Here is a 15040-nt window from a genome sequence, read left to right as displayed (position 1 = left end):
CATACAAAAAACAAGAAAATTCTTAACATCCTGCATCATAATGTTAGCCGACATTGTATAAAGCAGTTAAGTTTGTTACCAGTGGAGTAATTCAGGCCGAAATCAACAGGCTGCTGGCGAAAGAGCACGTGGCCGGAGTCAGCAGGCCGCCAGTAAAACAGCACGTGGCCGCGAGAGAAATCTCGGAATTCCGCCTAACCTTACCGGCAGGTAGAAGGTGCTGGTTCCCGGTGGCAGGAATCGTGCCTTGCCGAGCGGAGTGGTGAGGAACTTAGCGAAAGGAGAGTCCACGTGTGCCTGGTCGGGCCGAGGAGCAGCTGCTTTTCTGGGCGCCTGGATCCGGATTCCAAAACTTCCGACACCAAATGAGGCTCCAAATGACGCTGTAACGATAAGCGACACACTTACTGAAAGTAAAACTAAGTATTTATTGTAGAAATTACTCACAAGATACCAAACAAGTAACCCAGATGAGCCCAGTAGTTTCCCCACTGCCGAACCGGAAGCCGAACTCCGGGAAAAGAGACCGAGACTTCCTGTGTGCTGTCTTTTATGCCTTCCCCCGTAACGCCCCCCTAGCCATGCCCAAAAGTGGGCCTGGCTAGTGACGTAGTTCACCTCCTACGTATGTATACGTCTTTACCTCCGTCCGTATACGTCTTTAGTCATGCCTAAAGTGGGTGTGGTTAGCAGTGTGGTAAACCGCTCTTACCTCATCTGTATGCGCCTCTAGTAAGTCACATGGTTAATGGCGGCATACAGGCTTCCTCCTACAGGTGGCAGTCCTACTATGGAATTGGGACACTCCTCTATAGCACAAAATAATAAAAGACCCAGAGACAGATACTGGGGTTCAACCTGAAGCTGACGGAAACAAAGCAGCCAAGCTACCAGAGAGCTCTTGCCTCAAAAAGGGCTGGGGCGTCCCTATTTTCAACGTGGCTGGAGAATGAATGCCTGATACTGAGACCCTGCTCCTGTCTTATATACTTCTCATGAGTCCTGGGAAAGAAAGGTGTGAGCTCTGCTTCTCTTTAGGACTGAATCAATCTTGTACAGATCTAGGTGACCTTGGACTCAGATCCATCCATCTCTTAATCCTGAGTCCATGGATTAAAGGTGTGTACCACCACCTCCTAGCTTCTGACTGCTGGGATTAAAGGTGGGTACCTGGCTTCTATGGCTTGTGGCTGACTTTGCTTTCTGAATCCTCAGGCAATCTAACAAATCAAAATATGTCACTACACTCCTCATGACCTTCATCAAATAGGGGAAGAGTCAGAATGAGCTAAAAGCATCGAGTTTTGAGCATGTCTAGTGCTAGATTTTCATGCAAGAAACATTAGTTATCTGAATTCCACAAGCAAACGTACTTTAGACCTGGCCTGCTATTGCAGAATGTTGTTCTTGAGCATATCACAGCATCACCATATAACCCCAGCTGCAGCAATTACTAAAGACCCCCAGCAAGTGAGGGTCATGAAGGAGGGGATGCGACAGATCATTGGACCCTCTAGCTGTAACCCTGCCCCAGCTGTAGTGCTCATTAATGCAGAAACCACTAAGGGAATTAAGGATATCTTATTCAGGAGCATCTATGAGTAACCGTGACCTAGAAACAAGGCTACAGGTTAACACAAATCAAATGCCATACTCCAACCTGCTAACGGTTTTCTGAAGTTGTTAATTACAGGAAAAAGAGTTATAAATTAAGGCACTTTTCAAATACTTACTTGGTAAGCAGAGCAGTCTCTGCCACAGGCCTCAGATAATGTCTGATCACATTTTTTTTCTCTTTTGGGTTGGTGAAAGCTAGTGGATTGTCACAGGATTGAGGTCAGGCACTGAGGTCCACAATGAATGACTGCCGATGGAGCTAAAGATAGCTCAAGATAGTGTGCGAGCAACATTCCAGCTCTCCACAAACGCTAATCATCCACAAACACCAAGTGTTGATCAGTCTACTTCAGGGCATCCTTAGCATAGCTGAGACTTCTGTTCTGGATTCTTCTATTCTTGAGTTCACATGGTGGTCTAGAGATTAGCTGAAGAGGAAGGAAGGGGCACAGTCGATACCAATCTCAGGAGGTCACCTATACTCTGATGGAACTTTTGGAGGAATTACTCGTGTTTCTGTAATCCCTCAACCACACTCCCGTAAATAAACCCAACTAAACTTGCTGGTTCCCTGACCTTGACTTGGATGAGGTCTGTCACTCATGTTCTACTTAGAGTGAGGAGATATTTGCTGTCTACCCAAGAAAAGTTAGTATGGCACCTACCTACATCGGGTTGCCAAGTCACCCGGTGTGGTGTGACTGGCTCAGTGGCCAGGCACTAAACCTTCAAAATGCTGATCCTTCCTATAACTAGAAGTCATCAAAGTGGACAGGGGAAAATCTTCTAAAAAAACTGGGAAAAAAAAATCAAGGGGTAAGAGGAAATGTGACATTTTCTCTCTGGCACATAAGTTCCAATAAAATGTCTGCATCTTATAAGAAAAGTAGAATCAGCCCAGACCTACCTTATACAATATCTGAACACAAAAGAAAGTTCTGTGATTAATTCTACCCAAGTTCATGGTCAAGTTTGACACTTCCAAGAGATATAGGGCAAGTTACTCATCTTGCAGGGAGCTAGATATCTTATGAGAGGTGAGAATCATGTTGAGAAAGTACAAATGGGTTTGCACATCTAATTTCCTAATATCTTGGGTAAAAACAAGCAAATGAAGGGCCCCTCCCCCATGTAGCTGCTGGCTTGCTGTCTTCGGCTGACAGCTATTAAACAATTCAAGTGTTGAATTTCTATTCGCAGCCCTGGCACGGTGTTGATGTCCACTCACGACACAAATGGGAATCCATTGTCTGTGGGGGTCCAGACATGGTGCATCGCCTTGACCCCAGAGTACAGAAAGAAGCGGGCTGAGTATGAAATATGAACCGAACTAATTGATGAAAAGGTGGAGGTTGTATTACAAGGTCAAAGACAAGAAGGTTGGGGAACTCCAGTGGGTTGGATCTGCTCTAGGTTTTATTTTTTCATTCTTCCCTTGTCTCTTATTACTTCCAAAAGCTGCACAATAAAACTAAATTGAGTCACCCTCAAAAGCCAGCCACACCTCACCCCCCCCATACCCACTCTGGAGCTGCCCTGGAATGCGGCCAGGAAGCCTTTGTCTGTGGACTTGGCAGGTGGCTGTGGTGTGCTGCCTTCTGTCCCATTAACCTCTATTTTATCTGTCAAGAATAGTATTCCCCATCGTTGAAAGCAGCAATTTGCCAAGCAAGCAGGCTTGGAGTCCTGTTTGATGGAGCATCCAGAGTGCAAAAGGGAGAGTTTAAACAGATTTGCCTCTCTAATTTCCTGAAAGATCACAGACCAAACTTGCCCTCTGGTAAAATGCTTTCTGTTTGCATTATAATAACAAGCATTTATTGCCTTGACAGGGAGGGAGAGGCCAAGAGAGAATGGCCCCTATTTCCTGGTTTAATTTAGTTCTATTACATCTCATAGCATACCTTGCCACTTAAAACATAGGAATGTACAGACCTCCTCTTTGTTAATGGCCTAACGTATCCCGAAAGACATTTTTCCTTCTGCAACTGTAGGACACTGTGCTAATTTTTGTGTTTCTAGTATTGAGTTCTAGGTAGGAAATTATGTCCAGAATAGATCTTCTACTTTCCTTTTCCTTTGAAGAAGTCTTTACTGTCAAGACTGTGGCCAGAAGATGCAATCCTATACAGTTCAGATAGTTCACCTTTACATTCATCCTTTCATGAGGAAACAACAGCTGCTGCAAAAATGTCCCTCTTATATCTAGTTTGTCAGCATGAGAAAGAATCAAGAATTGAGAACTCCCCAGGAAACTAGTGACTGAGTCTCTGCAGATCAGCCTAAGCCTTGGCACCTCAGACTGATCTGGACTGTTTCTTGCTTCTCCAAAGAGATGAGCCCACGTTTGCATATGTGGGTGCATTGTGTATGTATATGCATGTGTATGCAAACCTGTGTTCACTATTGTGTACTTTTGAGGCTGAGAAGCATCTCTCTTGTCCATCCCTGGTAGTCTGGTAGTGCAGTCAAATGGTACCCATACCTCATGTTGAGCAACGTGTTTGCAAGTCCTATGTCTATCCCCATTTCTCTGTGACAATCTCCTTCATCCAAATGCTTGGCCTGCCCTTCCCCAGCTGCCAGGGCTCTGCTTCAATGTCGCTTCCCAATTAAGCCATTCATTCCTTCAGCACCCTGACCGCACTCTGTGGGTCTCTCCAGATTTGCTGTAACAGCATCCTGGGGAGTTTTTCAAAGAACATCTCACACTACCATTGCATAATTATGTGAGTACTATTTAATGCTTATCATCCTGACTGGGCAGCCACTCCTCTGAAAGCAGAGGCTGTATTCATCTTAATCAACCAAGTCCACAGCAACCAGCTTGAAACAGCCATCATTCAATAAATGTTTGTTGGATCATTGGATGAGTTGCTTAAAGTAAAAAGAGGGCATAAATAAATATACATATATATGAAAAAGGAAGGGTGAGTTAGAAACAAAACATTACAGAAGGGGTCGAGGACCCCAGCTGGGGATGGAGAAACTGTTCAGTAGTTAAGAGTGCTTGCGGCTCACAACTACCTGTAAATCTGGTTCCAGGGCCCCCATCACCCTTTCTGGCCTCCTCAACACTACACACACACAAATAAATAAAATAATGAATCATGGGGTTGACCAGTTAGTATTTCCTCAGATGTACTCAAGTTCTTATTCTCACCAGGCTGATGTGGTGAGAAACTATGCTTTGCTTCTCAAACTCGGTCTAAGAGCACATACATCCATGCACATATGTACAGGATACATCCATATAATCACAAATACGTGCAAGTGTTTGCGTGCACACATGCATGAATATGTTCATGTATGTGCACATGTGTATATTTGAGGCTAGTTTGATGGGATTTTGTGAGTTAATAAATGGAGTTCTTTGTGACTGAAATAATGGAATATTTGTCTACTCAAGCAAACAAAATCTAAGTTGCTCATATTGGCTCTTAACCAGTTGCTGAATTTTAATCATGAAACTTACATGGCATTTGGTTAGTCAGGGGACATACTTTCTTACAATCTCAAACATTTTGAGAATTTAGTTTCCACCCAGCATTCATTCACCTGGTCTCGTGGGTTGACTGTGTTTGAAGACACGGCAATGGGAAGTTACCAGTACACACAGGCCGAAACAAAGAATAGGGTTTGCCCCAGGAAGCTGGCGATGCAGGGCTAGTGAGAGACAAATACCACACTCTCCATACCCCTCCCCACCCCACATCTCTTCCTCTCCTCTCTCAGTCTCTCAGAGATGGCAAGAGACGAGTGAGGTGGTTAAGCCTTTGACACCTGAAGACACCTCACAGGCCCTCTGATAAAGTCAGGGGAGAAAAGCCTGGCTTGCCCATGGCTGTCTTGCATCTAGTTCATCAGAACAGACCTTTACATGAAAAGTTGTATTCAAGGAAACGTGTCAAGGTGGCCTGGGAAGATGACTCGGTTAGTAGTGCTCACCTTGCAAACCTGAGGACCAGAAACCCCATGTGAAGGGCCTTGTCCAGGCAGATCCCTGGGGCTTGCTGATGAACCTACCTTACTTCACAAACAAGGTAAACAGCCCCTGAAAAATGACAATCAAGGCTGACCTCTGACTTCCATGTGCATGAGTATATGCCTGTACCGACACACACACACACACATGTGTGCTCCCATGAAATGTCTTGCTTCCTGGTTTCTCTTAGGTATATCAAGGTGGTAAACACCAAGCAGGTGGAAAGTTTGATGGAAGTACCAGCCTGAACTCTCAGATCCTCTGGAAGTTTCCTTGTGCTGCAGAATATGTCCATGTAGGGGTAAGAAGCCACAATGGCATGCCAGTCCTAAGTCTATCATTGACTGCAGCCATGTCAGAGGGAACTATAACTATCAGAGTGGAGGGAGGTTGTCTCTTAGCTCTCAGACCCTGGGAGGGAAGACAGCTGTGGTGTAGGTTGTTAGAGGTCAGATACAAACAGAAGCTGTGACTAGCACCCAGAGCCAGCAAAGGGACCCAGGGGAAGTAGGTGGAGCACGCTGTCATCAGCTGCAGCTCCCCACCAGTGAAGGGCTCCTAGACTGGAAACTTCTGACTCCTCTGCAGGAGGCAATTAGGGCGATAACCCTCTCACCTTGACTCTGTGATAGCTCTAGTGTAGCTCCTTGTATCATCCTTAATAGATGCAGCTACAGCGACATGCACGTTCTCAAGTTATTATCTACGACAGCTACTCTTTGTTGAGAATGTGTCCAATAATTAATATACTCTGCCTTGTGCATTAGGTCATAGAGCTGTGCGTAGGTCAATATCTGTTAATAATGAGCAGTGGATTGCCTTCCATGTTATGAGCCCTGTGCCGAACAGCGAGACCACACATTTTTGCTGACTCCTTGAAAGGTTCTAAACCACTGGCGACTCTTAGCTGCCTGTTAATTTGCCCTCCTAGATTTATTTAATATGGCTAACGAATAACTCACAGTGGTGATGGTTCCCAAGACTACAGCTTGTCGTTGTCAGCAAATGTGGCCACGTAACAGGAATTCTGTCACCCTTGAAAAACACTTATCCAGCTGACCAGTATTGAGGGAGGTCACTGTGCCTGGGGACCCACCCCAAGCCGGAGATGTGATCCTTCTGAATCTATTATCCTGTTAAAAGGGGCACAGCCTGTGGGAAAGGAAAAACTTCCCTTTAAAGTTCAGTGCCAAAGAGTTACTCTTAAAGTGAAATCCCAGACTCCCTCTCTCCTGGCTGCCCGCCTGCTTTGCTTCCTTCCCGTTTTTCTTCCACCTTTCTTCTCATTCAGGGATTTTCTGAGTGCCTGGGATGAGTCAAGCTTTGTGGGCAGAGGCGCAGGAGGGAACAAAGACCATCTCACTCCTTGAAAGTTGCAACTTCTGTTCTAGACAGAGACTGAATTAGGTTTACACTGTGTTTGCACACCATGGAAAGTGTTGTGGAGGAAACAAAGGTGGAGGAGGCAGTGAATGCTGGCAGGAAATAGGTAGGGGTGGGTGATTGGACCCCTTTAACAGGTAGCGTTGAGGAGGATCTAGTTCCCTGAAGACCTGGAAATAGAGCTTTTGGGTGGAGGGAGATCTGTGTGCAGAGCCTCAAGTCCAGAGTGCTGTAGAAGAAAATCTGCCCAGACAGGACAGCAGACTAAAGCTCACCTAGGTAGGACTCCCCGGGCTTGATTTTTTAAAAAGTTAACTTTTTTACTGTTGGTAGTGTTGTAGTGGAGAGTGGGAGTCAGGAAAGCACCCTGCAAACAAGGCTGGGTGCCTCAGCCACACAGAATGGGCAGTATGTATACGCAGAGGCAAATGGGGAACTTTTGTGTCATCTGGGTTTCTGCCTGAATGCAGGTACCCAATGCACTGCATTTTTCCGAGGATCAAATACATTAGTATTTACTCCCATGAAGAACGGACATGCAATGATTTTGTGCAGAAGTGATGAGTCCATGGTTACTGCTTCCTGTCTATCACCTCTGGACGGAGGTGAAGGAGACCGAGGATGGCACTGAGATAGGGATTGAATGTGTGGCTTGTCATCTGCACGCACAGGTAATGTCCTAGACTGCTTCGAAGGTGTGCGAGCTCTCCAGCCGTTTGAGCTGCTCTTGATGCCTCCTCTGTCCTTGTTTCCGCCACAGCACTCTCCATGGCTTATGGACGTGGGGTGACGTTTGCCTTGCTCATTACCGCACCTCTACCCGCGGCGCCAGCACAAGCCAATGCACACACAGCTTTGTCTGTACACGGGGAAGTTAGACATTGCAGCTGAAAATGTCTAAAAAAATACAAAGACACCCAAAGGAACAAAGCAAAAATGGCTAACTTTGAAAAAAGGGGACATGGTTTTCTCTGTGGCTGATATGTTCAGTCCCTGTTAGATCCAAGTGTGCTGGTGTACAGCCTAACATGTAAGCAAGAATAAAAAAGAAGAGCTGGGCGTTGATGGCCCACACCTTTAATCCCAGCACTCGGGAGGCAGAGGCAGGAGGATCTCTGTGAGTTCGAGGCCAGGCTGGACCAACAGCATCCAAAACAATACAGAGAGACCCTGTCTCGTAAAACCAATAATAATAATAATAATAATAATAATAATAATAATAAAGAGGAGGAGTCTGTGCTGGAAGATGAGAAAACTGGAGGAAAGAAGGGTTAGTGTTCTAGGGGTGCAGCTCAGGAGCAGGGTACTTGTCCCCAGAAGCTCGAGGCTTTGGAGTCCATCCGCCCCACAGAAAAAACACAGGAAGGAAAAGCAGAAACAGGAATAACTAGAACTAAGGAACTGATCAATGGAAGAGACAGAACACTCAGGTGCTGTGCATATAAAAATCACAACTCAAATGTAACTACGAAACAAGACAGCCAGCCACAGTGACCCATGCCCCTAAGTCCAGCACCACGGAACCTGAGGTAGACAGGCTCTGAGTGACAGTGCGGGCTACACTGGTTTGAACCCTACCTCTATCTCTGAATAGTTCCATGAGTTTGGAGGACACTGCCGAGTTCACCAACTTCCCTTGCGAACAACATCCCACCTCCCAGAACAGTTAGGAGTATCAGCCTGGTGGGCACATGGGAAAGAAATCAAATCTGTTAGAATTTCAAGTGTGCCATTGCCCTGGGCAATTAGGACCTGTTTGGAGCCTGGTCAGAGTGTTCTCATTTAAGTGGACTTTGAGTTGAAAGTGGGTTTCAACCACAGGACAATCTGGGAGGTCCTGTCCTCCAGTTTCGGGCCACAGGGTACTGGTCATTTGACACATTCCACGTGTGTCACAGTATCCACCGCGGTGTTGTCCTTCCAACGGGTCCCCTCCTCAGGAGGACTGTTCCCGTAGTTTGAATTTTGTCCTGTTATACCTTAATATGCAATTAAGTCTGGCTTAAAGGTAGGGACAGATGTCATCACCTCCGGTGTCCTGGTGGCTGTCCTTCCCCCTTTGCTGCTGTCACGAGTGTGGGAGGGAATAAACATTCTTCAGTCCTCCTAGCTGGCTTGAGACACAGACCTGGAGACCTGAGAGGATGCACACAGCCGTTTTCCCCTTCTTCAGTCTCCTGGTTCTGTTCTCCGCGAGAGGCGACACCTCTTTGTTAGTGGGAATTCAAAGCGTGCGCGCTGGATGATATAACCACGCCTCCTCCAAACAATATTCACCCTTGTCTACTGTTCTCTCCTGGCTTTGTCCTTAGGCAAGTGTGAGATCGGCTGGGCCTACTACTGCACCGGGGCGGGCGCTGCAGCCGCTATGCTGCTGTGCACGTGGCTGGCTTGCTTCTCGGGCAAGAAGCAGAAGCACTACCCCTACTGAGAGCAGGCCCTCCCTCCCTCGGGAGCAAGTGGCAGAGAGGACGGACCACGGGGGACTGATGGGGCCAAAGCATCGGCTGCTTCCACAAGGAGGTTCTAACCCAGTACAACGTTAATGTGATGAAGTCAGATCGAATCTGGAACATTCTCTAGGAAGGGGCGGGTGGTGGGGAAGTTGTCAAAAGCGTGGGGAATATGGGACAATGGAGGAAAATGGACCAAAGGCTGAGAACACTGTAGGATGTTGTGTGTTTCTATTCCACAAGGATTATTAATGTATGTCACACACACACAGCAAATCTATATATGCAAATGAGGACCTCATTTTTGTTCTCCTTCAAAAAGATGAGGACTAGGGGAGTCAAAAGGGCTAGTAGAAACAGTATTATCTTAGGAAGCAGGACACGACATGTACCCTGCAGACATTCCCTGACAATGAGGACTGATCCTGAAAGCACATAATCACATGCATACATACATACATACACACGCATCACACACACATCATCACACTGCTGCACAGGGGGCAGCTGTGCACTGCTGCTCCTGAGTTTTTAAAAATATCCATCTTACAGTATCATCACTTTATAAAAGCATACATTAAGCCTAGTCCATGGACCAATAAGCCACTCTCAGTATTTTTGATATCCTGCATAAATGCTTTATGCCCGCAGCGTATCTTTGGTGTTTATGCATATCTTTAGGGGTATTTGTATTCAACGTTATTCAAAGACATAGTAGTGATCTGAGTAGCTTCTGCTGTAATATCCTTGTGAAGAAACAGGACAGCTTTTGTCCACAATAGGTAGGAATTCAGTTGCAGATTTGAGAGTGAAGAGAATTCTTTCTCCAGTTATTGGATTTTTTTGGTTCATTATCCTACTGTGCTATACTGCAATTATTTCAATATTCATTTTTTAAAGGAAAAAAAGCACTATTTTGTTTGTATTTGAAAAGCTCTGTGAATAAACTCTCTTTGATCAATAGCTCACTGAGTCATAGAGTGTTAATTCACTTATCGGATTTGCTTAATTTCTTAAAGAAAGCCTTTCCTACCGTGGTGGACAGCCCTGTTAACCTGATTATGTTTCATCTAAGGCCACCTCTTGCAGGCATGGAGTACATGAAAGGTGAGTGTCTCCTTTTAGCTCAGGTTCTTTGAAACCTTTGGCTCACTTTTAGCTCCATCATGACAGATTGTCGGAGAGTTTCAGGACTGCTTTGTGTGTTACGGGAAGAGACACAGTGTTCCCACATGCTGCTGGACTGCAGGATGGACCGGCACAGGCTGCGTGTCACGTGACCGCCTTCCCACTGTCAGCCGGGTGCTGCTGCCTTCTGAATTCCTGTGCCAGCACAGGTCACACTACTCTCGCCTGAGGATCTTAGTCACCTGTGAGCATCTGTCCTCTACAATGGCCCCCAGCAGGAAGCCTTGATTCCAGAGAACAGTTTAGCTCTGTTATTGTCATCCCCCCCCCCCCAACAGAGTCAGCTCTTCAGGAGCAAATGTTGCAGGCCAGATATTGGATTCACTCTATCACAAGCCTTAGCTAGTGTGTCATATCTTTGAAAAGCCACCTCGCCATGGGGACACTGATCCACCATTCAGCTGACACACTCCCACCCCGCCGCCAGCCCCCAGTTCTGGCTTAACTCAAACAGCAGGCTTTTCTGCTTTCCTCGTCCAGGAAGCTGCCGAGATTTACAGCTTGCCTGCCCCAGGGGTTTTTTCCCTACACTTTAATAAACCAGTACTCTCTGAATAAACTTCAGCCTGGCTTGATTTTCAGGAAAAAAAATCCATTCAGTTTTAAAATTTCATTCAGAGTATTTAGAGATTGAACACTCACGCTATATATATATGCATGGAACTATTTTCTGTAGTCCACACACATTTATCAACTTCACCTGAACAGCGTTAAGCATTTCAAAGTCCACACCAGCCTCCTGGCCCTCCCCCTTATAAACCTGTGGTCTTTCCACACCCCTCTTCCCTAGCCCTGGCCATGCCCAGTCTGTTTCTTTTTCTATCTGCTCTGGATATGTTCTCTTTCTTATCCACAGCAAAAACCTTCCCCCCTAGAAAACCGCAGCAACAGCTGACCTGAGCTGCGTGAGACCAAACTAGACCCTCTAAATGTGGGTAACGGTCGTGCGGCTTGATCTGGGCAGGGGGAGGGTGACAGTGGCACCAGACCCATCCCAGGTACATGAACTGACTATTTGGAGCCCGTTCCCTACCGTGGGAAACCTTGCTCAGCCTTGCTACAGGGGGGAGGGGCTTGGTTCTGCCTCAATTTGGTATGCCAGACTTTGTTGACCTCCCAAGGAAGGCCTTTCCCCCTTCTGAGGAGTGGACAGGGGACGAAAAGGGAGGGAAAGGAGAGGGTGGGGCAGGGGGAGGGAGGAGGAACTGGGATTAGTATGTAAAATGAAAAATACATTTTTAAATAAAAAAAAAACCTTCCCACTAATGAAGCATCCATTTTGGCAGTTTCTCCCATCTCACAGCAGTGGGACAGCCCAGCAGCACATGAAGCAGTAACCGCGCAAGCCTGGCGATTTGAGTTTGATCTCTGGAAGCCATGACATAAAAATTGCCTCCTAAAAGCTATGCTCAGGCCTCTGCATGCATGTTGTGACACATGCATGGCTGCACGCATATGCACAGTAACAACATCATCATGGTCATAATAAACTAAATCTAACAGAGAGAGTTTCACACATTGAGCTGGGATTTATTAGCTCAGTGGACCAGTACTTGCCTGGCATGACCACTCTGCACTCCAGATCTAACACACACCACCCTGGAGGGTCACTGGCCAGTGTCTCGATCACTCTCTTACACACAAAAGTTTTAGATATACATACTTATATCTCATCTTGCTAAACCAACATAAAGAAAATCAGAGGGGGAGGCAAAGACGGGGGAGAGCTACATGTCTGATAAAGACCTTGTGAACAGAATACATCTACAGCTGTTGCAGGTGAATGGGTTTTAAGATTCAGTGTTTTTCTTCCCTTTTTAAATTTAAGTTAGAAACAAGCTTGCTTCACTTATCAATCCCAGCTCCCCCACCCTCCCCACCAGGCCCCCCACCCAGTCTCCACTCTGATCCCCAGGAAGGGTGAGACCCTCCATGATGGATCTCCAGAGTCTGTCATGTCATCCAGGGCAGGGCCTAGGCCCTCCCTCAAGAGTCCTGGCTGAGAGAGCATCCCTCATTGTGGGATGGGCAGCCAAAGTCTATTGTACGCCAGGGATAAATACTACCCAAGGCCCCGTAGATTACCTAGGCCTCCTCACTGACACCCACGCTAAAATTCAGTATTGTAACTGACCAAAAACTTGAATAAGTTATTTCTAAACAACTGAAAGATATTCAACAAAATTAGACAACAAGAAAATGGACTCAGAACCACAATGAGATCACAAAACACATACTAGATAAATAAAAAGTAAAAATATTGGCAACTCTAAATGTTGTGGGCATGTGAAGTCATAGCTAAAAGACTATAGGTTAATCACAGTAATATATATTCTCCTGAGTGTTTGTACTCTGGAAAAAAAAAAAGCAAACCTATGACCACAAGATAACTGTAGAAGAATGTGATTCAGTTTTACCCTAAACTGGTAAATGTCTGATAAGTGCATAAACACAGCATGGCATATCAACAGCAGAACGCTACTCGCCAATAAGGGATAATTAACTCCTGGTATATAAAGCAATCTGTTTCAGTTTTACAGACATTATGATGGAATTAGAGATAGCATACTTCCAAGACTTTTATGCTGACAGAAATTACAACAGTAGCTGTGGACAGGAAGACACTCACTAAGTAACCCCCGTCCTCACTTATTTGAGCAATACCAATTAAACCTACTGGGTCTCTCTCACATTCAGAGGAGGACATGAAGGTTAGAGGGGGTTTATTGGGAAGAAGGGGGTCATTGAGAATGATAGGGCATAAGAGAGGGCACTGGGAGGTAAATGTGATCTGTGAGTGTGTATGTGTGTGTGAAAAGTGATAAAAATAAAGTAATAAAATTATGAAAGATTCTGGAAAAAATAAACGGTGGTAAGTTGAGTAATGACACCTGTAACGTTAGAATTGGGGACATGGTTACTACAGAAGATAAGGAATCCAAGACCCACCTCAGTTATACAGTATACGAAAGACACATCTCCAGCCTGATATACATGATTTTGTCTCAAAAATAAAAGCAAACAGGAGCTGATGAGATGGCTCAGTGGTTAGCACTTGCTACTCTTGCCCAGGACTGGAGTTTTAGTCCCAGCACCCACATTGGGTCGGCTCACACTGACTGCAACTCCAGCATCATGTGATCTGGCACCCTCTTCTGGCCTGTGCAGATAATGCACAGACACAGACATACACACACACACACACACACACACACACACACACACACACACACACACAAACCAAAATAAGCAAACACAAAAAGATGACAACTGTCACTGCCCTCTGTTGGAGTGGGGAACAGGGAATCAAGTACTGAGGACATGGAAAACTTCCCAGGATGACAGGAATACCCTGCATACTGTTTGGGAGTTAGATACGCTTGCCAAAGTACATGAATTTGTACTCATGAGATCTGCGTTGAACCCTAATAACAGAGAGGTGGGGCAGCGTAGAGCTTACAAGGACCAAGGGCAATCTAGAGTGGCTGCAGTAATGGTACAGTAGGAGTGGAGAGGGAGGAGGCTGGAGAAGGGTTGGAAGTGCAGTGAGGGCCGTGCTGTGCAGAACACAATTTAGCACTGATCCTGGGAGGAGTGAATGGACTGAAGCAGACAGTGATGAGGGCTATGCAACCTCTGCATTTCCAATAGATTGCTGAGGGCAGGGGAGAGGGGGAGGAGCAGGGGAGGAGAGGGTGCAGGGGAGAGGGGGAGGAGCAAGAGAGGAGAGGGGACAGGGGAGAGGGGGAGGAGAGGAGAGGGAGAGGGGGCTGGGGAGAGGGGAAGGAGAGGTGGAGGAGCAGGGGAGGAGAGGGGGCAGGGGAGGGGGAGGAGCGGGGGAGGAGAGGGGGCAGGGGAGAGGGAGAGGAGCAAGGGAGGAGAGGGTGCAGGGGAGAGGGAGGAGCAGAGGAGGAGAGGGGAAGGAGCAGGGGAGGAGAGGGGGCAGGGGAGAGGGGGAGGGGCAGGGGAGGAGAGGAGGTAGGGGAGAGGGGGAGGAGCAGGGGAGGAGAGGGGGCAGGGGAGAGGGGAAGGAGCAGGGGAGGAGAGGGGAGGAGAGGGGGCAGGCACTCACCAACTCAGGTGTGGAGTCTTCCAGGTAGCAGGTGCAGGGCCCAGGGAACAGTTGAAGACCAAGGCCCAGGAGCCACACTGGATTCCTGAGACTGGAGAAAGGAAGGAATGAAACCAGATGAAGCCTTAGGGGACAGCATCATCACTGAACAGATACTAAGGACATCTTTGCTGAAGGAGCCATCAGGGACCACAGAAGAAATCTCAAGGAAGATAAGAAGACACACACACACCAACAGCAGGGAAGAGAATTGTAAGTGGCAGGAACGCCTACGAAGTGATCCTAGGGAGTGTGTTGGAGGAGGTGTGTTGTAGTTAATTATTTGCTAAAGAGAAAACAAGC

The 15040-nt window shown here is 46.6% G+C and overlaps 1 protein-coding gene and 1 long non-coding RNA gene across 3 annotated transcripts in view; one reads left to right on the top strand and one right to left on the bottom strand.

Annotated features, from left to right (window-relative positions):
• Positions 1-10401, top strand: part of Lhfpl6 (LHFPL tetraspan subfamily member 6) — a 205867-nt gene extending 195466 nt beyond the window's left edge. The window contains exon 4 of the mRNA XM_040754434.1: positions 9298-10401. Within this exon, the coding sequence (XP_040610368.1) occupies positions 9298-9416 (119 nt within the window). The 3' untranslated portion in view covers positions 9417-10401. The remainder of the gene's footprint in view (positions 1-9297) is intronic.
• LOC121143186 lies at positions 348-14807 on the bottom strand. Of its 2 annotated transcripts, none has more exons than XR_005880346.1 (3): positions 14699-14807; positions 1734-2045; positions 348-383 (listed from the first exon to the last, which is right to left on the bottom strand). It is a non-coding gene; the product is annotated as an uncharacterized LOC121143186 (long non-coding RNA). The 2 variants fall into 2 exon arrangements; XR_005880347.1 differs by lacking the exon at positions 14699-14807 and adding an exon at positions 2283-2398.
• Between the last annotated feature and the right edge of the window lie 233 nt (positions 14808-15040).

Source organism: Mesocricetus auratus, unplaced genomic scaffold (genome assembly GCF_017639785.1).
Source record: "Mesocricetus auratus isolate SY011 unplaced genomic scaffold, BCM_Maur_2.0 Super-Scaffold_100011, whole genome shotgun sequence".
In the NCBI taxonomy this organism is placed as follows: domain Eukaryota; kingdom Metazoa; phylum Chordata; class Mammalia; order Rodentia; family Cricetidae; genus Mesocricetus; species Mesocricetus auratus.
This window is presented reverse-complemented; position numbering and strand designations above follow the sequence as displayed.